General features: G+C 46.6%; 1 protein-coding gene across 1 annotated transcript; it reads left to right on the top strand.

The window, feature by feature from the left end:
- The first annotated feature begins 12,713 nt into the window (after nucleotides 1-12,713).
- Nucleotides 12,714-23,862, top strand: LOC119375131 (urease accessory protein UreE). Its single transcript, XM_037645330.2, has 3 exons — nucleotides 12,714-12,859; nucleotides 14,854-15,156; nucleotides 22,224-23,862. Exons 2-3 carry the CDS (start codon nucleotides 14,855-14,857, stop codon nucleotides 22,420-22,422), a joined length of 501 nt encoding a protein of 166 aa, XP_037501258.1. The 5' UTR covers nucleotides 12,714-12,859; nucleotide 14,854; the 3' UTR covers nucleotides 22,423-23,862.
- Nucleotides 23,863-24,452: the final 590 nt, after the last annotated feature.

Here is a 24,452-nt window from a genome sequence, read left to right as displayed (position 1 = left end):
CCCCCCGAAATTTTTCAGTTTTGCTTGCATATATATACATGCACACATACAAACACACGCGCGAACACACATAATGTATGGTTGAACCTCCCCCCGAAAAAAATTTCTGGCTACGCCCTGGCAGCACATATTGCAGCAGAGCGATTAATGGGCCTAGCCTAGTAGAGCCAGCGGCCCTGTTTTACCATTGCATCGCGGCCAGGATCGGCCCACTTACTAAGACGAAAGCATTATTTATTTATTTATTTATTTATTTATTTATTTATTTATTTATTTATTTATTTATTTATTTATACAAGTACCCTAAGGACCCACTAGGGGCATTACATAGGGGGGGGGGGCATAAACAGAACACAATTTTTACAGAGAATGAATAATTGCAGGTTAATACAATGCTATAGTAAAGAAATTCGTAGAACGTAGTAACAAGGCAAGCAATACAACAAGAGTAAACATCAGATAAAGCATAATTATTAAGGAAAGTCACAGGGTTCCAAATAGGTTAGCAATGCTGAATTAAACAAAAAAAGCCTCAGTTATTGTAGCAATCCGGGAAGGTAATTCATTCCATTCCTTTATCGATAAAGTTAAAAGCGAATTTTTGAATTTTTCCGTACGGACGAAGATAGGGTTGACTGGATTCGCGGCCACAAATGGCATATGCCTAATTTGTACGCTTTGCCGTTATAGATCGACGTGCCTTGCCTCGTGCCAGTCAAGCCCTGCCGCTTCATTGCTGCACCATCGCTGCCGAAGATCAGACCAACTTATCTGGCTCCCAAGTGTGCCAGTGAATGACCAGCGATCATCGGGGACTGTCACTTGCGCCCGGGCACCGACTTCAACAGAACGCCGCGCCACCACATTGCTACATCAACCTGCCTCCATCAACCTACATCAACCTGCCCAAGCTGCCTCATCAAACGCGAAAATTGACCGTCGGCGGTGTCAACACGAATCATGCAAAAAAGTCATCATACGATATCGTCGCTTGGTCAAACGTGGGCCAATCACGGAGGCAGTGCAAACCAGGGGAGGTGCAGAAAGCTTGCAATGCTTCCGATCTTGGAGGCGGCAATGCAAAACCACGTTAGATGCAGGAAGCCTTTGGAGGGGAGTAATACACCAATTAACCCTCGGCCCTCAGTCCCCAGCGGCTGCGAAGCAACTGACCAAGGCGGCGGTCAGACCTGCGACGCAGCAGAGGGTGCTAAGAATCTCTGGGTACGGACAGGCCGCCATTGGAATCTGAATTTGGCTACGTATAACGCTAGAACTTTATCTAGTGAGGCGAGTCTAGCTGTATTATTCGAGGAATTAGAGGGTGTTAAATGGGGCTCAGTGAGGTTAGCAGGCCACAGGAGGCTTATACAGTGCTGAAGAACGGACACGTCCTATGCTATCGTGGCTTAGCTGACAGAAGAGAACTAGGAGTGGGGTTCCTTATTCATAAAGATATAGCTGGCAATATAGAGGAATACTATAGCATTAATGAGAGGGTGATATGTATCGTAATTAGGTTTAATAAGAGGTACAAGATGAAGGTGGTACAGGCCTACGCGCCTACATCCAGCCATGATGATCAAATGGTTGAACGCTTCTACGAAGACGTAGAATCAGCAATGAGTAAGGTGAAGACACAGCATACTGTACTGATGGGCGACTTTAATGCAAAGGTAGGCAAGAAGCAGGCTGGAGATCATGCAGTTGGGGAATATGGCGTCGGCTCTAGAAACGCCAGAGGGGAGTTACTAGTAGAGTTTGCAGAACGCAATAATTTACGCATCTTGAATACCTTCTACAGAAAACGGGCTACTCGTAAGTGGACGTGGAGGAGTCCTAATGGCGAAACTAAAAATGAAATAGACTTCATAATGTGCGGCCACCCGGGCATTGTACAGGATGTGGAAGTAGTTAACAAGATCCGATGCAGTGACCATAGAAAGATCTAGAATTCAACTTGACGTGAGGAAGGAACGGCAGAAACTGATACGCAAGAAGCCGATTAATGAACTAGCTGTGAGAGGGAAAGTTCAGGAATTCAGAGTTTCACTTCAGAACAGGTACGCGGCTTTAACCGAGGAAACCGACCTTAGCGTTGACGCAATAAATGATAATCTGACTAGTATCATCAAGGAGTGTGCAGTGGAAGTAGGGGGTACAGTCGTTAGACAGGACACTGGTAAGCTATCCGAAGAGACGAAAAACCTCATTAAGAAACGTCAAGCTATGAAAGCCTCAAATGCAACAGACAAAATAGAGCTGGCGGAGCTTTCGAAGTTAATCAATAGGCGTAAAGTAGCCGACATAAGAAAGTATAATATGGAGAGAATTGAGCATGCTCTAAAGAACGGAAGAAGCCTCAAAGCTATGAAGACAAAACTGTGCATAGGCAAAAATCAGATGTATGCATTAAGGGACAAGGAAGGCAAGGTCACAAACAATATGGATAGAATAGTTGAGGTAGCGGAAGAGTTCTACAGAGATCTGTACAGCAGCCGAGGTATTCAGGATGATAACGTAAGAAGGAGTAATAGCGCAGAGGAATCTGACATCCCACCAATATTGACAGGAGAAGTAAAGAAAGCCCTAAAGGGAATGCAAAGAGGCAAAGCAGCTGGTGAGGATCAGGTAACATCAGACCTGTTGAAAGACGGTGGAGAGATTATGTTAGAGAAACTGGCCACCCTGTATACGAAGTGCTTCTCGACGGGGAGGATACCAGAATCTTGGAAGAATGCCAACATCAGCTTGATCCATAAGAAAGGGGACGTCAAGGACCTGAAAAATTACAGGCCCATAAGCTTACTGTCCGTTGTCTACAAGCTATTTACAAAAGTAATTGCTAACAGAATTAATACGACATTAGAGTTCAATCAACCAAGGGACCAGGCAGGATTTCGTACAGGATTCTCAACAATAGACCATATGCATACTATCAATCAGGTGATAGAGAAATGCGCGGAATACCACCAACCCTTATACATAGCCTTCATAGATTACGAGAAGGCATTTGATTCGGTGGAGACATCAGCAGTCATGCAGGCACTGCGGAATCAAGGCATCGACGAAGCCTATATAAACATAATGGAAGAAATCTACAGCGGATCCACAGCCACTATAGTCCTCCATGAAGAAAGCGACAGAATCCCAATAAAGAAGGGCGTACGGCAGGGAGACACGATCTCTCCAATGTTATTCACCGCGTGTTTACAGGAGGTTTTCAGGGCCCTAGATTGGGAAGAGTTAGGGATAAGAGTTAATGGAGAGTATCTCAGTAACCTACGATTCGCTGATGAGATTGCATTGATGAGTAACGCGGGAGACGAATTGCACCTCATGATTACTGAACTGGATACGGAAAGTAGAAGAGTAGGTCTGAAAATTAATATGCATAAAACTAAAGTAATGTGGAACAATCTTGGCAGAGAACAGCGCTTTGCGATAGGTGGCGAGACACTGGAAGTTGTAAAGGAGTACGTCTACTTAGGACAGGTAGTAACCGCGGAGCCGAACCATGAGAGTGAAATAACTAGAAGAATAAGGATGGGTTGGGGCTCATTCGGCAAGCATTATCAAATCATGAATGGTAATCTACCACTATCCCTCAAGAGGAAGGTATATAACAACTGCATCTTACCGGTACTTACCTACGGAGCAGAAACCTGGAGACTTACAAAGAGGGTTCAACTTAAATTGAGGACGACGCAGCGAGCGATGGAAAGGAAAATGATAGGTGTAACCTTAAGAGACAGGAAGAGAGCAGAGTGGGTCAGAGAACAAACGGGGGTTAAGGACATCATAGTTGAAATCAAGAAGAAGAAATGGAGATGGTCCGGGCACGTAGCACGTCGGCAGGATAACCGGTGGTGATTAAGGGTAACTGACTGGATTCCAAGAGATGGCAAACGCGGGAGGGGGAGACAGAAAATTAGGTGGGTAGATGAGATTAAGAAGTTTGCAGGTATTACGTAGCAGCAGAAAGCACAGGACCGGGTTGATTGGCGGAACATGGGAGAGGCCTTTGCCCTGCAGTGGGCGTAGACAGGCTGATGATGATGCGGGAGGATCAATGCATCGACTGAGAAGAAAAAGAACAAGAAGATGGCTTTCGCCTTCGAGTCGTCTTAGGCGAACGCACAAGGGCCCCTGTGAGTTCTTCCAACGAACTTCATAAGCATACATAAACATTCTTAATAAACATTCATCAAAGTCGTGTTTATATCCCTCGTATCTCACAAAATACCGATTTTGTGCCGACATTGACGCGCTCGAGTAATTTGTCCAGATCTTGAAAAAAAAAAAAAAAGATTAGTGCAAATGATAGTATACGGATGGTTGCGGAGTCAAACGCGTAAAAATGTTCTTGCCTTGCAGGTCTAGTGATGTGTACAGCATTCCCTTCACGTGTGGGTACTCCCACATTTGCCAAACGTGACGGTGCGTGAATGTTCGCCTGAGGGAACATTGCAGCTCGCTAAAGGGTGCGCTTTCGAGCCACCTTCTGACGCACTGTGCAGAATGTGGCTACGCTCCGGCATTACATGATACTTCAATCTTATTCCGGGCTGGGTATCAGAGGACTGAGGAGGTGTGGAGGTCTATCTAACATATAAAATAACAGGCTGATATGTGCGTTGGCGCACCGTCCCTTCCTTTGCTTTATGCAGATATTGCTTGTCTCGATTACGTGGCTTTGTACCAACTGTGCGCCTGCGCAGTATTTTGTTGTTGGTGTTGCTTTTTGAGGTTGCTGTTTCATTTTTCTTTTTTGTCGCTCAATTAAAAATTGTTCCGTTGAAGGTCAGCGTTTGTCCTGTCCTTTTCTCTTGCTTAGACCCGTCTGTTTTTGCGCTGTTGTTATGGACGTATACCAACCAGCCTGTATGTTAACACTTCTACATATTAAAGCGATATGCGTTTTTTTTTTACTTCCTTTCTTTCTTCGAACTGCTTGTGGAAAAGTTCGATAGCTAGCACCACGGCTTTCTCTCTGCACCTTTTGAAGCTTAGCGCTTCTCATGCCATGGACTTGTGCTGGTTATTTGACTGTACGATAATTTGTATTTTCCTACTGATTAGCGGGCAAGAACGATTACTTATGCTATCTGTTATGCGAAAGCGTACGTATAAGAAATCCCAGCATACAGCTTCCTGGCTTTATAAATAACGCATTTTTCCGGGGCAGCATTGTCTACATCTCTTAATTGACGGCCTACCGTCGCCGCTTAGCGGTTAAGGTGTTGTGCTGCTAACCGCGGGAACGCGGGTTCGATTGCCGGCCGTGGCTGCTGCATTTCGATAAGGGCGAAATGAACATAAGTAAATAAACTAATATTTAGAAGCATGTTAAGGAACAACAGACAGACAGACAGACAGACAGACAGACAGACAGACAGACAGACAGACAGACAGACAGACAGACAGACAGACAGACAGACAGACAGACAGACAGACAGACAGACAGACAGACAGACAGAAAATGAACTTTATTAAGATAGTCCCGAGGAGCACCGCAGCCGTTCAGGGCGGCAGCGCCGCGGGCCGCTCCCACGTGGGGACGGGGAGGCCAAGCCTCACCGCCGCGTCGTGGGGCCTCTGGACGGCCCTTAACTGGTGTAGTAGATTCGAGCTCCTTAGCTCGGAGCACCACTCTTCTTCAGTGAGGCTTTGAGGGCCCCGTAAGGAGGGATACCGCCAGAGCATGTGATCTAAATTGCTTCTCACGCCACAATTGGGACAGTCCGGTTCAAAAGCGTCCGTGTAAGAATTTAGGGTTGATAGACTAGGATAAGACCTGGTCTGCAGCATTCGAAGCGTGGCAGCCTGAGGCCTGGAGAGTTTCTCGTGCGAAAGAGGAAACGTTCGCCTAGACAGCTGGTAGTGCTTAGAAACCTCGTTGAATGTGAATAAAGGATCTTGAAAGACCTTCTGACCAGTCACCGAGGTACCGCCTCCGTCCAACCCGACGCGGTGGGTTAGCTCGCGCGCACGTGGTGAAAATTAATGCGGAGTCTGCCACTACTGCGTGCGTCATGCCGTGGTTTTGGCATGTAAAACCCCACAATTTTTAAAAATCTTGTAACTCGCTCTCTTAAAAGCCAGAAATGCATGATACTCATTTTTAGCCCCAGTGACAATCTCTCCTGTTTGTTTTCTTGCTTTATGGCACAATCTGTACGGTAATCGCCCAAAGCTGAGCTTGCAAAGCTATAGCGACTGCAAGTGTTGCTGTCTGCAGTGACGACATTGTGGTGCGAGTCGACCCTAAAACCTAAAGCGGAACTAAAGATTTCAAAAAAAAGGGAAGAGAGAAAAATCTTATCCGTTCTGCAGGCATCACCCGTGATGAAGTGTACAGCATCCGAGGACTGAAATCCAAGAACACTTGATATTGCATTTTATTTGTAAACGCTATATAGTTGTCATCAGTGCTTGAAGTCAGCGGTGTCCCGGGGAGGTCCCAGGCCCCCAACCAATACGGACAAAAAAAATCTGAGACCCCCCCCCCCCCATCTCCACGCTTGTCACAAAAGTTATAAGCATAGGCTTAACATTTCTTGCGCATAATGTCCTAAGGTATGCCATGAAAAGGGGTTTTTCCACCAGCGCCAAGGGCGAACGAGCTATAATTTGTCCCTGGGAATGGTGTGCCGTAAGCGCACGTGCACCACTTGTGTGCGTTAGCGTTAGCCGTATGAAATATGATATCTCTATGTCCTAACATGGCTGGACCGTATAAGAACTGTAGTGGCTCTTGACTTGTGTAATTTCAAAACTGTTCGCTCGAGAAGGTGATGGCCTTTTTGTTTGTGTTTATATTTTTCCACTGGCCTCAAGGGCGAAGGTACTTGTAATTCTTTTCCAAGAATGCTGTGCCGTAAGCGTACGTGCACCACTTAATGTTAGCCGAAGGAAATATGAAACGTCTATGTCCTAACAAGGCTAGACCGTATACGAACTATAGTGGCTCGCGTCTTATGTAATTCCAAAACTGTTGGCTCGGACAGGTGACCGCCTGTAGAATATGAACCACAGAACGTAGCATCCGAGCTACGTGTCTGATCATGGGTTTTTGTTTTGTGTATTATTGAACTGCTCGTCGCGAAGGTCACCGCCAGTAGAGTCTGAACCTTAAGACGTGCATCCGAGCTACGTGTGAGCTCACGTGCTTTTGTTTTGTAGATTATTGAACTGCTCGCGGTGAAGGTGACCGACAGCAGAGTCTGAACCACAGGACGTTGTATCCGAGCTACGTGTTAGACCGTGTGCCTACGTGACTGGTGTTTTGTGTGTGAGTTAATTGTTCACCCGTGAAGGCCACCGAAAGTGAAGTGTGAACCACAGCAGCAACCCGTGCGTACGTCGCCAGCTTCGAGGGTCACTTATGAACGGCGCCGGTGTTGAAGGACTCGGCTGTGGACTGCGAACTCTAATTATTGGTTCAGCTCTTGTTGCTTGGTAATCGATCCGATGTTGCTCATTGTCGCTACATATTTCAACTTTCACGCATGCTGCACTTGTTCACTATAATTGTGGAATGTACCATTAGTTCACCTTTGTCTTGAAGATAACTGTTCTGTTCTTTTGGAAATATCTTTATCTTTGTTTAAACACATTATTAAAGCTTGTTGTTCTTTGATTGGAGAAGGCCCTTGACTCCTTCATACCGGCAATTGGCGCAAGCCATACACCAGAGGCCCAACCCCCATGCCACATCTTGGGAGGAGCTTGTGCGTCGGCCCCGAGCCGTGACAACGCTAGAATGTAGGATGTATTGGTGAAATGAAATTTGCAAATGTAAACAAACAAGCGAAGACCAACTAATCGAAACATGATGCCAAGCTCACCCCCGTGGACTTGGAAGACCAGCGGACCAGCGACAACTCGTCGCCGGGGTCAAGAGGACAGTCGAAGATCGAGGCTCCCTGGGCCCTCCCACATCAGCGTGACAACGGGCACTGTTTCGAAAAATAAACGTTTATTTCTCTCTTTCTCTCTCTCTCTCTGGGGATCCGCGCATTTGCGGTCATCACTTTACACCGGAAGGTTACCCTACAATTGCTGTATTCATCGTTATGGTTATCGTTGTCGGAGAGCTATAGTTTGTCGGAAAATATTCTTGGCGTTTGCATTTTATATTGTGTTTACAGATGAGGGTATGCAGTTACTCCAGAGCAGCTGGGTTTTCGAAGCACCTGGGGGCGTAGAGCTCAACCGAACAAAGACGGAGCGTGGCCTCCGCGAGCGTAGCCCCGCGATCGCCGACGGACGACAGCTGGAGGTGGAACTTAGGACCCGACCACTAAGCTCCAGTGAAGCCGACCGCAGTAAAGGCACTGCTATGGAGAATGGTAATATTTAGTCACCCGCAGCTCCCTCGATACAATGTGCTTCGCTTAAATTATGGAGCGAATAATTTGATGATGTTATAGCCTAAACGCACACATAATTTAAGTAAACTTCAGGGACCCTTTAAGTACACGAGAATATAGTACATACTGAAAAGGAAGGGTCGACAGCTATCAATACGCTTAGGACAAGAATTCTTAGGGCCCGCTTCTATGACTGAGCATTGTTAAGTACATCGTTGCTCCAAGATCCTGCATGATGGAATCGAAGTGGCACTGTATAAATGCGAAGTGTAGAGCGCGTAGAACAGGTTCATCACACTTCTCATGTAAAAATAAATGCACAATCACACAACTTGGCGGTAAACGTCATCATTGTGAGCCTTTCAGGAATGCAAATCACCTACTGATTTAATGCGAAAGTCATTGGAATTGTAATATATTACATGGAAACGTAATATATATTAATTATATCATCCATGTATCCATGTATCCATGTATATTAATATATCATCCATGTAATATATTACATGGATGACGCCCTTTCTAACGTCATTAAATATTCGAGTGTGGTCGTTTACTGGCGAGTATTTCAAAATGTCATTCATGCAATGAATTTCATCGAGCGACACAGTTTGTCCATGTCAGGAAATGTTGAGCAAGACGGAGTCACCCGAGCTATAGCGCATGCGGAGCTGTTTATCCTGCTTAGACAGAGAGCCCTGAGAAGCATGCCCTCTGGGGATAATCCTGAGTGCCAAGAAAGATGCTTCCATTACGCCATAAACACCGTAGATCGACCACACAAGCGGGACTGCCGCAATCGCATTGCGTCGCCGGGAGCTTTCTGTCTTCGTAACACTATTTCTTGCGCTCGTCATGCGGCGTCCCTGTCACTATGTAGCAACATCTAGCAATGTGTAATAAACTTTCTGATTATCAGCGTTAGGCATAAATACCAATAGGTCGTCTGTAGCTAACGGGCTGTTCTAAACAAATCTATTTTCGAGGCCGACCAAGGCCCTCATTTCAGCAGGCTGTGAAACTGGGGGAGTCGGTTCATGTTCATTGTAACGGCAGCGCAAGTGAGACGGCAACCCAGGGAACAAACGTACGCAGCCAAGCGTTTTTGTGTGTGTTTCTGTGTTTCCATCACTTGTGTTGCCAGTCCCATATATTAATAATAATTGTTAGAGTACTGCGTCCCAAAACCACAATATGATTATGAGGGACTTGGAAGGTATATCTGAACGTAATCGTCTTATAGCGTACGTTGGCGTCACTTTTGTCACTCTACACGCACATTTCGGCGAGTAACGACCGCTCATCAGGCAATACTTTATACCCCTCAACTCAATCGTAATGTCATACCTCCCCAAACTCCTCTAATAAAACAGCGCACAGACGAGTGCGAAGGAAAAAAAAAAGGAAAGAAAAAACGGCCCTCCCGCGGCCCACTCCTTGCACCCCTTACGACGGTACAATATTTTGATGACTGCCCTCGGTGACATTGTGGTCTCACGTCCTGTTTACACAAAAGAAAAAAACAAGAAAAAAAAGCAGCCAGCTCCATTTTGTGAAAGCCGACGAAACAGCGAAGCTGATTCCCCCCCCCCCCCCCATCGTCAGGCTATTGTCTTTCTGTTTTTGCAAGTATTTCTAAGTATTTCTGTGTTTTGGAAGTCTTTTCTAAGTATTTCTGTGTTATTTCGTTGCTCTTCATTTGACACTTGATGTTAAGCTATGGGGTGGGGAGTACGAGTAGTCTTGGCCACCTTGGAAGAGCGAACGCCACTAAGAACTCCTCGCAGACAGCTGCGTTCTGACACGCGTTTCCACTCTTTCAGACTGCTGCGTTAAGACACTCTTTCCGCCGAGCATCTCGTTTACCATTCCGGGCGCGAATCCCTTTGGCTCAACCTCTATATCGAGCATCACCCTCGCCACTCCCTCGGCTAGACACCGCATCAAGGCCTCACAGCCAGCGCTGAGCGAAAACAGGCGGACGGTGAATGGTCGACTAAAAGAACAGCTTCGCTGCTTTAAAAAGAAAGAAAGAAAGAAAGAAAGAAAGAAAGAAAGAAAGAAAGAAGAAAGAAAGAAAGAAAGAAAGAAAGAAAGAAAGAAAGTTATAGTAAATGGCTCGTACGGACGGCGCAAACCAGGGGCGTAGCCAAGGGGGGGGTTGGGGTGGTTCAACCCCCCCCCCCCCCCGAAATTTTTCAATTTTGCTTGCGTATATATACACGCACACATACAAACGCACGCACGAACATGCATAAAGTATGGTTGAACCCCCCCCCCCCCCCGAAAAAAATTTCTGGCTACGTCCCTGGCGCAAACGAATGGTCACACCGGCAATACTTTCGCGAAGTGTATTGCAGACGACAATAACGATCTTTGATAATAGTGGCACAAATTATTGCTGACATAATTTGGAAGGCGGAACGACGACGGCAGCGCGACTATAAGGAGGCTGTGAGGACGATGGAGTGACGACGATAGAGGTGACGGCGGCGTGACAAGGACAGTAGCTCGACCAAGATAGCACGATAATAACGGAACCACAACAGCGTCGGCGCAGTGACAACAACGAAATAATGTCGCCAAAATGACGATAGTATGTAAAACGGCAGCGAATATGCGTTTTCCTCTTGCCGTCGTTTACTGCGTGGAGGCCAGATACTTATCGGGTCATTTGATTTTAAAGCACGCGGATACTATTAGTACAGCGAGTGTCTCGAAGTGAGACTAAACGAAAAGAACGTATTACGGCAAAATATGCACAGCAGACAACGGCGACCGATAGAGAAAGAGAGAGAGTGACAGAGCGGGAGACGAGGTGCCGCCGCCGCCGACTGCAGTACGTAAACCTTCTGGCGCCGCAACGCTCTCGTGCAAGAGCACGTGCGTCGAAAAGAGTTGGGGCTCGGCGACGAACGCTCCTCGCAACTCGATTTTGCGAGAGCACGTGCTTTTGAATGTGCGTCCCTGTCTCGGAGGAGAAAGTCCGAAGCTCCGACCGCGAAAATGGCGGTTGAAAGAGCCACAGAAAGCTATTTACTTGAGATGCAATGACAGTGCACCCAGCCACACCATTATTTACAGAGCAGTTCAGACAGTGGCCCGCAGGTTGACAGGAAATGCGCAAAGCTGAACCTGATTTCGTATGGGCTAGACTCCTTCCCCATCTGCAGCTTACTTTGAAGAGGTACGCGCCACGCATTTTGCTTTTCAATGTCAAATAGGTGTTACATACATCCAACTAAATCTCGCTCGGCTGCCTGTTCAGAGAGATATGAACGACCTCTTCCCCATGGACTTTCTTAGAGAATGTGCAAAGGATTTGAACTAAACCGACTCCACTCTAAAATTGGCCGTGCCAGTCGTGTGTGACTATGCAGATTTTACTTTTGACAGCGCTGTCGTGAAATTTTCACAGATTTCAAAGCAAACATAACAAGGATACGCTCATATATATGCGCAGAGAATAATGTAATTCAGTAAGTGACGTGGACGGCTGCGTCTCTCCTCATTTCTGCATTGTGACTTCGCATAGAAATGTATGATTATGTTTACTATAGCGAAGTGCTCACTTTGCCGTTTAAGATATTATTAACTGAAATACAAACACTTAGAAAACGAAATATCACCGTTGAAAAGACACAGCGAAGTGGGGCATCACGCGACAGCTTTCCCGCCTATGAGGTAATCATCGAACGTCGGCAAGCAAACGAGGAAAACAAAAGCGCATTGTCTCTGCTCGCGATCGCTCACGAAGGCGTAGCGAGTCCCATCCGAAGAGCTGACACGCGCGCCGTCCCGTCTGGCGTTGTGTATGCAACGGTGTTACGTGTTTGCCGCATATATAATCCTCCGGTGTTTGCCAGTTAGACGTCACCTTCCCCTCGCTCGATAGAGAGAGAAAAGAACGTGGCAAACGAACGGCTGCGAGGTGGCGGGGAAGGTGAACAAAGAGTAGTCGAAAGCGATTACGTCGAGCTCCCAAAAACCGGAAAGTCAGCCGGCCAGCGCGCTGTAGCATGTCCCAGCGTTATCCGGAAGACGCGATGCCGAGCGCGTAGCCCCGATGCTAAACTTAGCTGTGTGTGCGCGCGCGCGAGCGGTGGCAGCGGCCGGCGCGAACACCGCTCCGCCCGTTTATTTTTGCGTACTGTTGCTGCTGCTGTGGCGGCGGCGGCAGCGTGCTCTTGTTCGATTTCCGTCGGCCTATTAGGCGAGAGCGGCGCGCGGCTCTCTCCGCTGCTCACTTTCTCCTCTCCGTACTTCTGCTGGCCACCGGCAGCCTCGAGGACAGGCCCGGCGTGGTGACCCAGAAGCCTGGACTCGCCGGTAGTCCCCCCCCCCCCCCGTTCCTTTCCCCGCTGCAATAAGCACGTGGACCAGGGGAGAACGTATAAAAGGCCACATCCGGCCGCATCACCGGACACAGACACAGCTTCGCTTCTCCCAGTGGATATACCTCCCCGACCAAAAGCAGACGCCGGGTGAGTCGCGGGCGCCGGCCGCACCGCGACTGACGGGCTCTCCTTTGGAGTTCGCGCCCGTCAGGCCCGGTGCTGTGGGCACGCCTCCCAATGTCGCCGCCGTCACTGCTGCAACGGGATCCGCGACGTGACAGCTCGGGACGCGCAACGTGTGAACCCCGCGAGTGCGCTACGCCTGCAGTTACCAAACGGTGGACTATGCCGCCCCAGGAAGCGCCGAAACCGCTGTGCTAATCGGGAAATCGTCGGCGAAGGCCCAGCATCGTGAAGACCCAAACTAACGTGTTGCCTGCATGTTGTCTAAGCTCGTGGAGCTGATCTAGCTAGCAGAAGCGAAAGGTGTCTGCGTAGGACATGCGGTGGATATGCGGTGTTGTTTCGAGTGATGACCGTTAGATAATCACTTCGCTTGACTCGAGAAGGTAACAGGACGATAACGTGCGCCGGAAGACTTTCGTTTTCCTTTTTATCACGGTCATATCAGGCACGCGCATAAATGTTTCTAGCACGCAATGCTACGAGGCCAACCGGCCTGCGAAAGGGTGACGCGATTGACAGATCCGATGCGATATAAGAGAACGCTCAGCTGAAGTGTCGATATCTCAACTGACCGGGATGCGACGATTCGGCGAGCGCTTTTCGTTCACATACAGGAAGTGCGATCATAATCTTCTGCCTACAAGGCACTGTCACGTTTCTCAACCATGGATCGGCTAGCATACAATGGGCGGGTTATAGGGCCGCGCAGGTCACTACAATCTGGCTCTCACGAACCTCTTTTATCCCGTGCTTTTTATCTATCTATGAATCTGAGAGCTGATTAATTGCAATGCAAGGGGTATATCCTTTTGTTGAAACGTATTGTGACAAATATTTTTTTGTTCTTTTAGAAGCTTCATCTCCGAACCATGTTCTTACTTGAACTATATTTATGTATTTCATGCAAGAGGCATCCATGCTTATCACTAAACTCGAGAGCGAGATACGTTTTAGCGAAGTGCGGCAGATAAGGGAGCGTTCTATTAACAGCACACACCTCCAACGCAGTAACAAAACGGATTCTCATGATCTCGCTTGTTAGCCCGTGCAGGCCTCCGCAGTATTAATATAAACGCATTCACTGAGCCTTCTTTTTTTGTGTGTGTTTTTTTTTCTTTTCTCGACCAGCGACTTCTCCTTTGTCGAAGCTAATCTAAACAAGACAGAGGTTCTTGAGAAGATGGAGGCTTGAAATATGAGAAATTGAAGAGGGAATGTCGCTGGAGCCAACGTTTCGACAACAGGACTTGTCTTTGTCAGGGAAGCAACTCTATTTCTTAGCGGCCTTTCTATGTACCCCTTGCTCACATTGTCCCACCTTGAATAGTGAAGGATGAGAAGAGTAAGATTGCGCAGAGTAGGATTGTGCGCACAAGCTCACTCTTCTCTTCCTCCTTCATTGAGGGTGGGCCGAGTAAGCAAGGCGTGCATAAAAACGCTGATAAGGAAATCATTTGCTGCCCTGACAAAGACAAGTCCTCTTGTCGAAACGTTGGCTCCAGCGGCATTCCCTCTTCAACAATTTCTCATTCCTTCACTGTAACTATAGCGATTCTGCAGCATAAATAGTATACAACCGCCGTGAAGCTGTCTCTAGGAAGCTCTAGGAAGAGCACATAAGGCGCGCAGCTCATGTGATAGCAAGAAATGCACTTGCGCAAGGGCGTAAATTGTAGTTTCGGCTTAACATTGGCCATGAATGTTATAAATAGCGGTAATATTGTTACGAGTTGAGGCATCCTCCACCAGCGGGCTGCTGATAGGCAGTGCGGCTGCACTGGCAATGGAACAGTGTGGCGTTCTCATCCAAGTTAACGCAGCAATTTCAGGAAGTAATGGGCGCACTGCCTGTCTCTTGCGTGCTGGCATTACAGATGCGGCGCCTTACAAGGCGCCAGCAGATAAGGTATTATAGCCGGCTCTGATAGTTGCGCATCCTCCTGCACCTTCCGCAGCATGTCTTCGCAGTTTCGGCTGGGGGCTGTAGCCCTGACTGTACTCTTGATGGCCTGCCTGGTGCCACCCACGGAGCAGAGCCATAAGATCAAGAAGCTCAAGTTGGGCGCTGCTGCGGCCGCCGCTGCCGTGGGCAAGATCACGCCTCTGGCCTTGGCAGCCGGGGCCGCGGGTGCGTCGCTCGTCGGCAGCGCGGCCGTCTCGCACCTCATCCATTCGCACCACCATCACCACGGCGGTCACCACCACCACCACCACTTCCTGCCCGTCCACCACACGCACAAGGTCCACATACCCATCCCGTGAGTGCAACAGCGGTGCGCGCCAGCGCTGTGTGCTGCAATTTCTCCACTTAGCCATTCGTACGTAAATTGCTGGGTTGTAGTGTTGTCAAGAGCGTCACTCGACCATGAACGGTTTGTGTCAAGGGTACGCACTTTGTGGCTTGCTTCAACGCTCAATGAAAGTGTGCTCTTGGTGCTTTCTGTTTCTAAGGCTGGTACAGGTAATACTATAAAAAAGCAATCTAGTAGTATTATATTATATTATTATAACGCTGCCTTCGACGTAAGGTCCGTTCTAGGTCTTGAAGCGAACAGATACATTGCCGTCTTCACCGGAAGGTCGCCGTTCTTAGTCTTGTTCAAATGCTGGTGTAGACCGCAAGGAGGAAAGCTTTGAGCAGACAGTATCGCAAGTTGGAAACAATGTAGGTTGCCTTGCTGACTAGCAAACATACGGGCATTGTGGCGGAGCGTTGCCATATGACACCTCGTCAAGGGAACACTATTAATCTGTCTTGCGATCGCGTTGAACGCTCGGTGACGTGGATGAGGCGAGAAACGTTATGTTTGGGAACTCTCAACTTTCATAACGTATGCCCCCTTACTTAGTGCTTTTGTCTTCGACGTGTTACGCCAGTCACAGTAATTCGGCACGAGGGCTATTTATGATATGTACCGAGAAAACGGAAAGAATTTTCAGAAACCGATGTGCGCGACTCCTCGCACTTCGGTATGGTCAATGCGCAAATGGCTATTATGACACGCATCAAGGTTTGTCACAGCCTGGAATATCATGTCAGAAAGAAGCCACTTTACTTATATGCTGTTTTCAATAAAACAAAATGTTGATGCCAATAGGAGAGAGCGATTCAAATTATGCCCAGAAAGGACAACCTTTTCAGCCACGTCTTTTCCAAGTTTTCTAAAGCCAAATTCGTTACGCTCAAAATGTGCGGATAAGCATTTGTTGCAGTAAAGTAGGGAACGCTATTTTATGCTTTCGCGCTCTAGTGACTGGGTCAATGTTATAACTGTCGTGTTAGTTGAAACTACGCGTATCGAATAAGCTTGGAGCGGAGGCATCGGAAGCAACTACTCCACCTCAGAGCTTCTAACGTGGCGCCGACCTTATTCGAGCAACAGAAAGATTGTGGTTACTAATATTCATCTAACGTGCTTGTGCAGAACACTGATAGTGTGAACAATAAGACATCATAATAAAGCGAAGCAAGTAAAGTTGCAGATAGGAAGTGCACGAAATTTGCGGGACGAAATAAATATCACCAAAACAGGCCTAAAATGCAACAAATAGTTTTCCCTCTATAAGTTATCATAAACGCTCTCAATAAATTCATTACAATTCACCAGTTCTTCACAACGTTATTATTCTGAGCCTTTAGTGGAGCATGGCAATTGTGCTTTTCACGCTCTTGACATATGGCCTAGGATAAGAGGTCATGCCCGACGGAATCGCCACAATGATATCTTACTGTCTTGTTTTAATTTATTTCATTGCTATTGAGCGTAGGCGGGTGCAAAGTGACACTGCGATAGGTAAGCTTGGCACGTGCAGCATTAAGCTATCTTCAATACATCTTGCACGCTATTCGCTAACTAAAAGCGCTAGCGCCCCTGTAAGCACACTCTGCCGTCAATAAACATTACAAGTGGAAAAGCCACCTTTCCGTGTTCACTATGAGCGGGCTCGTGCTTTCCGCGCGTTGTGTGTGGTCTGGGCCCTTGATGCTTCTAGTTATTTGTTGGTGGATGGAAGGGTGAATAAACTTTATTTCGGTCCCTCGGAACGCGCCCCAGCACGTTGCGGGCCGCTCCCACGTCGGAACAGAAAGACCAAGTCTCTCTGCTGCGTCGCGGGCCCGTTGGACTGCCCATAGCTGTTCTTCGAGTCCAGAGCTGGTAATAGCAGAGCGAAATAATTTTATTTCTCGTGACCTTGAGGTGTGTCGTACAAAAGTCACAGGGCCACCCGCGCACCTCGTAGATCGAGGCGGCCGAGATGCGCGTTCACTTCGCCTTTGCGGCGTTCGCGTCCTTAAAAAAAATAATAAATCGGTGTTCGCATAGCATAAAGTGAACGGGAAAATAGCCACACCGGATGGCTGTCGCCTTCGAGTCGTCTTAGGCGAATGCATAAGGGACCCCGTGAGTGTCTCTTTTTTTCGTTCCTTGAATAATGACATTCCTTACAGTGAGACCCTGGAAAGAGTGTCATGATATTCTAACTTTCTTTGAAACTGACCTTTGTAGCAACGCGAGGCCACTGACATTGGTAAAAATATTACAAGGTAAAATAATTATCATGGGCAAGCGTACGCGGTTAGAAATTTCTCATAGTTATAAAGACAGTGCTCATATAAGTTAATATGGAGGTTTTTTTTTTTTTTTTTAGTGTGGAAAGACGGGGGGCTAGTATTATGTATATCAAAAATAAATAGCCTATCACTGGCTCGCACGCAGCCGAGTTCGCACTACTGCCAGTATCGGCCAGTTCAGAGAGCACATGTGAAGAGATGAATAAAATCAGCAGAAAAGAATCCTCAAAACATATGAGAACCTCGAGATAAAATTGTGGGTTGTAGACGTTTAAAGGGGCCCGGCAACACTTTTTCAGCGTGGTCAGAAAACGCTGCCGATCGGTAGTCGAGGCTCCTGAGAACACGCGAGCCAAACATTATAGCGCAGCACGCGGCCTGGAATTTACAATTGATTCTCAAAGTCAGCTAGAAATTATTCCCTCTTCTCTCGACAAATGACGCCATAAACCCAAATGACCGCGCCATAAACCCAAAGTCAACGGCCATTGGCTGATTTGAGCACCGTGAGCTGCTTAGTCACCTGCGGCCGCCTCGGGATGCCGCCACGTGCCAGCGCTCGCACTGAAGGTAAGCCGCACGTTCGAAGAAAAAAAGGAAGGAAAGGGCTCAAGGTCATGACGCACGCTCGCTGCTACAAAAGGAAAAAGAAAGCGCTTGAAGCGTGCGACAAACCACTGTAACTCCTCCGCTCGTATACTTGACAGGTTCTAAAACTTTTTGCGGCAGTCGATCCGTGAGACAACAAGCTCTTCTAATGAATTCATTCGATGATTACTTGGAAAAGTGTTGCAGGGCCCCTTTAACACATACATTTAAAAAGAACTTGCTGCTAAGCAAGTTGCTGTCGTTTGACTACACATTCCTGGCTAGGGTTAAGGCTTGGGCAAGTTGGTTCGTCGTGCAAAGAAGGGAAAAGAGCGCTGAATTTCGAGCCTGTCATCGTCTGTCTTCCTTTGTGTTCGTCCAAAATTCAGAGCTGTTTTTCCTTCTTTATACATTCCTTTTAACGGCACGAAAACGTGCTACCGCAAAGAGAACACGGTGCTTGTGTGTAGTATATTTTTTTGTGTGGTGTTCATTTCTTCACGCCGTTAAGAAGAACGCATAGATGGACCAAGTGTCGGTGATTATGAAACAGTGATGGGTTATAGTAATATTAAAAAAAAAATTAAGTTGGGTGCTTCGGACGCGTCATCTAAAGCAGTGGGTGAACGAAAGAAGTATAAGCACACGAACGCGTTCATTCGAAAAGAGTCCTGCGCTAGGATCCGATTACTGCTCCGATCATAACCCTGAGATGCCATATGATATATATGATATATGATATATTAAACATGTAAATTTACGCCTGTGCATCTTTTTAGCGCGAAATATCCGTCACACCATCAATACATCATAACCGAAAAGGCATCCTCTTGTCATTCACGTCCTCCGGAAGCTGCGATTTCACCACGAAGCTTCCCTCATATACTTGTTGGACGCAAGCGAGGCGAATACCACAATGCAAACTCTAAAAGGTAGCGACACCGCGTAAACGAGTCGTTAAAACAGAAACCGCCAAAGCAGGCCAGCGTCTGGCGCCCGTCGTAACCTGCTTGCTTGCCCTCGTGCACCTAGCGGCAGCTTCTGCCTTGGCAAACTCAATCTGAAGTTTCGCGATCAGTGAAAAAAAAAAAAGTCCGCTGGTACTCACAATGTTATCACCTTTCTCTAAAGATTGTCGCCTCTTTCTGTGCGTGCATCGATGCAAGTAAGCTCAGTGGACGACGGACAAAGTAACGGCGACAAACGGTTCCAATATTTCTTTTATTGTCCGTTTTATTCATGAGCATCAGTTTCAAATTTCTTCCATGTCATCATCATTCTCTGGCTTTCTATCCTTGCCCGACGCTGAGGAGAAAGGGCCGAGACCTCAGCTTTTTTCCTTGTAATAAATATTTCTTTGCCTTTTCTCTCTATATGTGGCCTTTCTTCTTCTTCTTCTCCTTATTCTTGCACCTGTTTAACTGTCTGGCCGACGCGTGCGAACGACATTCATATTTGCACAGTGCTCGCTATTCCCAAACACGCTCCGCAAAAAAAAAAAAAAAAAAGTACCTCATCAAATGCAGGAAACAGCGATCTATTTATATATCGCGCCGCTTCTGGCCATGTGCGGCTTTTCATAAACGGCAGCGTAACGATTAGCGGAATGTTATACATAGGCGCTTTTCCTGCTCTATATACTCATTTGCCTACTTCCTTTTCCTCTATTATATCAGCCATACGCAGGATATATAGCTTCCTCAAACAGCTTTCATCGCTGTCTTATCTCATGCGCTGACCACGGTTCGGCAATTTCCCTTTTACTCCATAATTGCTGCAGTATTTTCGCTTATTCCGTGATTATTTCAGGCCTGACACTACATCACTGTAGCACCAAAGCTATAGTGACGCGAATTCAGGTCAGATAGCTGAGTTTTCTGAGTAAAACAATTCATTAATTTGTTGTTCGATCCCACTGCACATCACGGCACTGCGTGCAGTCCAGTGTAGCGAAACATCTTCTTTCTTTGAAGAAAAACTACTTACTATACTTTTCATCCATTTTAAAGTGGATGCTTTCGGCTAGCGACCACGCAATCTGAAATTTGTTATTGATAAAAAAGCTCAAGTTCTGCCATTCGAAGAGCATTTAAGGCGACAATTAAGACTTTCTAACATCAGGTTAGAAATGGTCGAGACAACTGCCTGCACAAACAGGTTTCTTTCAACGAGCGATTAAAGCTTGGCAAAGTTTTCACAGCTCATGATTTGACACTTGTTTTTCTTAAACCCTGAAAACGGAGCCTCGGAAGAGCGGGGAGTGAGAAGCTGAAGTTATAACATTTATGTACCACGCTTCAGCGTTGCGCGAAAGCATATATTTTCGTCGTTGAATGCTTTAGCCACTTCATATGAAGAAAAAAAAAAGAACACGAATAGCGCGATCTAACAAGACGATATGCTGGTCGACATGCGTTTATATGTCGTACTATATAAAATATTATAAGGATGTATACGAGGATTTGTATACGTATAACTTTCCAAACACTTCCCCAGGGGACGAATTCACAAAACTTCTCTTTCGTAAGTGCGTTTTCCCATTGGTCAGCCGGCTTCGTTAATGATATGTCCCGCATCGTGATTGACTGAAATACTCTCTTACGAAATTTTTTTAGCGTAAGACGCTTTCGTGAATGCGGGCCCAGATTAATTACGCGTGTAACGCACAGCGAAAAAATGCGCCTGGTGTGGCAATTTCTCAGACAGCTTTCTAAGCATATTTCTTTTATTAAGTGTAACAAAAAAAAATTGGATGACTATTTCACAGCTCAACTTACACTACAACAGAACTCACAGAAACAAAAACAACTACTCGACGCTAACGGTGTACCTGAGCTCATTTTTGGGCTGAAATCGCTTTCTTGTTCTATGGTTTCGCACAGTGTCACGCTGCGTAACGGTTGAAAGAAATTTAATAAAGACCATACAGGGACCTGTTTATGCAGACCACTTAACTGACATAATATATCTGCCACTGGTGTGACTTGTATATTGACATGGCTGGTACTGCTTACCGCGCTTCGGAAGCATTTTCTTGCAGCGTGGACGCAATGTCATTAATTACGTAGAAGGGAACAGGAAATGAAAAACGTGCTGTCAATTTTTTTATGCTGCGGAAGTAGTCTAACGTGCATTTAGTTCACGACATCCTCAAATGACTTCCAGGAATTGTACTATACTGTTCGTGTTTCTCAGCGTTCCATATCCGATATTAAAGAAAAAGAAACAGTTGCTATGCTCATGGCGGGTATTTATGCTATACATCAGGCTTATTAGGTATAACTTAAAGGAATGTTCTCGTTGATTTTGTTGCGGAACACTGGCAGCGTGCAGAGAATTTTTGGTTTGGAGTAAATACGGCCTGACATCCACTAGCCTATCAGTTAATTACAGCCCCGTGTAATCTACTTCAAAGTCTCAAAGATTAACCGTAGGTGGTCGCCTTGACACTCAGGGGTGTCTTTTGGTTTGTCTTAGTCTAATCCAACAACGACGATCGGTTACGACCAACTTCGCATATTGAGTCGATTAGTGGCCACAATCATCTCTACTCGTGTATGCTTTCTCGTAACGTCCTCGAAGGTACGATGACGCCATTCTCTCTCGATGAGACCTGTAAACACGCTTCCTAAATGCCCTAGACCAACTTGCTATCGGCTAGAGCGAACATAGACTCATGTAGTACGGAATGTATCAACTATTAGCGTCGAACGAGGCTATTACGGCGTAGGCGGCAGATCGTACAGCCCATCTTCACGGTAGACTTAGGATCATTAGTATGCCACCCACTGGCTACTCGCTGACAGGTCTAAAATACGCGTTGCGCATTTAAATTCCTCTCAATAAAGGTAATACAGACATATCGAAGGTCATCGATCCCACCTCGTTCACTCGTGTCGGGGGAAAAAATGGGAGACAGAAAAGAAAGGAAAAGAAAAATAAAATAAAGGGAAAAAAAACTTTGGGATCTTATGCGGCGAAAACCACGATCTGATTATGAGGCAAGCCATAGTGGAAGACGCCCGATTACTTTTGACCACCCGGGATTCTTTAACGCGCATCTAAAATGACACGAACATTTTTAAAATTAGCCCCTATCGTAATGCGGCCGCCGCGGTCACTTTCCGAAAAATGCACTGCTATAAGCACATACGCGGCGCACAGGTTCCACGTGCACTCGCACAGCGATCACCACCACCATCATGGCCTGGTTGACTTCGGCTACGCTGATCACGGATTCGGTCACGGTCACGGCCACGGTCACGGTCACGGCTTCTTCGCTGACTACGGCCACGGTTTCGGCGGTGGCCTGCTGGGTGGATTCGGCTACGGTGGACACGGAGACTACGAGGGTTGGTGGTGACCTCCCGGACATTACTGAGGGCCTCGATACACGGCCGACGTCCCGCCCCTGCGCGGCACCATAGAGTCGCTGGGAAAAAAGAAAGATGTCCCGGATATCGCTTCAAATTGCACAAAAACGCTGTCAAACGATTATCGGGCGTAGATAAGAAAACGTGGAGTTCTCCAGCTCACGTGTGTCACCAAAACCTTAAATTATTCTACCAAAGGCAGAATTGGTTCATATAGAGCTATAGCAGACGAAGGGCTTGAATGACGGAAATAGACAAGGGCTACAGAATCAACTTTGAGGGCTTCAATCCAGTCCTACAATAAGCTCTGGCGTGATCACATTTTTGTGGGCAAAGCGTCGGCGGTGAGATGTTTTGTCCAACGCCGCTCGGCTGCTAGAAGACATGGCCGCAGTTCTGGAAGCAACGGATGGTCCAAGCGTGGTAGCTGCCGATCTCTACAAAACATTTCCCAGCGACTCTAGGCTGCTCCAACCTGGCAGCAGACGTGCTCGGGCGGGACTTTTCGGGGAGGCAAGTAGGGCTGGAAGGAAGAAATTTTCACAGTTGGAATCTTAACTTCCCGAGATGGAGGGAGCTTGGCGGCGTGTCGATGCCGTTGGGAAACAAGGAATCAGTGTGGTTTTGGGTGGCACTGTGCTGAATGTGTCTATTACGATTGTTTGTCTCGGGTGACCCCCCCCTCCGTAACATGCGTGTGTGTCGTTGTCACACTGCCACTCAGGTGAATATATTCGCGAGAAACTAGGCTGTAAATACTTGTACATAACACATCTCGTTGGTTTCAGTATAAATACGGCTCATATACGTATCTTCGCGGTTTTTACATACCTGTCTTTTGTTTTGTCTTCCTAACCAAATAATAAAAAGCAAAAGGTTGTTACTTTCTCACATCATTCTTTCTCACACCCTTGGGCATGTTTTTTGTCATTGTTTTTGTGTGTTTTTGTACTGTTCTTTAGTGTCTTACAACAATGTTCTCGCGGAGTGAGTGTGTACTCTTTCCACTTATAGGATTTGTTTTTTTTTTGTTGTTGTTTTGTTTTGAATATATAAACGTTGTCCGCAAGAAGTGCATGAACATTTCACATTGTCACTAGCCGATTTCGCGTAATGATACGAGTGGCTGGCATTGTATACCAAACGCTAAATTTGGTGCGCTCCTTGTGTTGTTTTAGACATATTATCTTTTTGGCAATATTTTTGCTACAATAAGATGTTATATAGTTTATAAATGCACTGCGTTTTTACGCGCGAAAAAAAAAAAAAAAGAACGGCTTGTCACAAACGCCCCTGACCCTTGTTTTGTGATGTGAAGTTTGTGCCACTTGTGTAACCATTTCTTTGTGTGTCATTTTACTGTGGAGCCCCATCTTTCGTGATCCCGTTCAATAGTGACCTGCTTAGTCAATAAAGGAAGTCTTCCTCTCTCCTTTTATTTTTTTGCTGTCATTCAGCCCTTTTTATTTTCTTAAGTGTTCCAAACTGCAACAGTGCGTACTTGCGACGTTCCTTCAAAATATAAGAGTGAAAGAATTAGAGAAATCCTTCTGGTAATTAAATGCATGTCACCTTTGCTCCGACTTCCACAAGCTGTCTCACATGCACGACGAGGTTCATTAAGAACGGAATATACGTTTCCCACAGTATATATACGGTGGTACAACCAAAGGTATGAGCACATGCTTTGAAACAACCAGCCACCACCTTTCGCATAGTCCAACAAGAGCTGTGTCTTCGTCTATTTTGAATAAACGCTCACCACCTACCTCTAAACCCGGAGTCTGCACTTTCTTTTCATGCTTTGGCTTAACGGACACCTTTCGTTGTATATAAAATGTGTCACTTTATCTTCCTGGTTACCAGCGTTCCAGCAGTGAGCGCTTCAAAACTTATGGAATGCACAAGCAGTGTGTGGTAGGCAACAACACACTGTCAATGTATCAAAATTGCGTTATATTCGTTAAACCGCACACCGGCGGCGCAGTAACAATGAAGGGGATGCATACCTTCAAAGGTA

Source organism: Rhipicephalus sanguineus, chromosome 1 (assembly GCF_013339695.2).
Source record: "Rhipicephalus sanguineus isolate Rsan-2018 chromosome 1, BIME_Rsan_1.4, whole genome shotgun sequence".
Taxonomy (NCBI): Eukaryota; Metazoa; Arthropoda; class Arachnida; order Ixodida; family Ixodidae; genus Rhipicephalus; species Rhipicephalus sanguineus.
This window is presented reverse-complemented; position numbering and strand designations above follow the sequence as displayed.

Bases quoted from the DNA above. Each gene is read 5' to 3' on its own strand.
- LOC119375131 (XM_037645330.2), top strand. From the start codon at position 14,855: ATGTCTTCGCAGTTTCGGCTGGGGGCTGTAGCCCTGACTGTACTCTTG. The intron at 15,157-22,223 runs GTGAGTGCAACA...CGCGGCGCACAG, and splicing joins AAGGTCCACATACCCATCCC to GTTCCACGTGCACTCGCACA.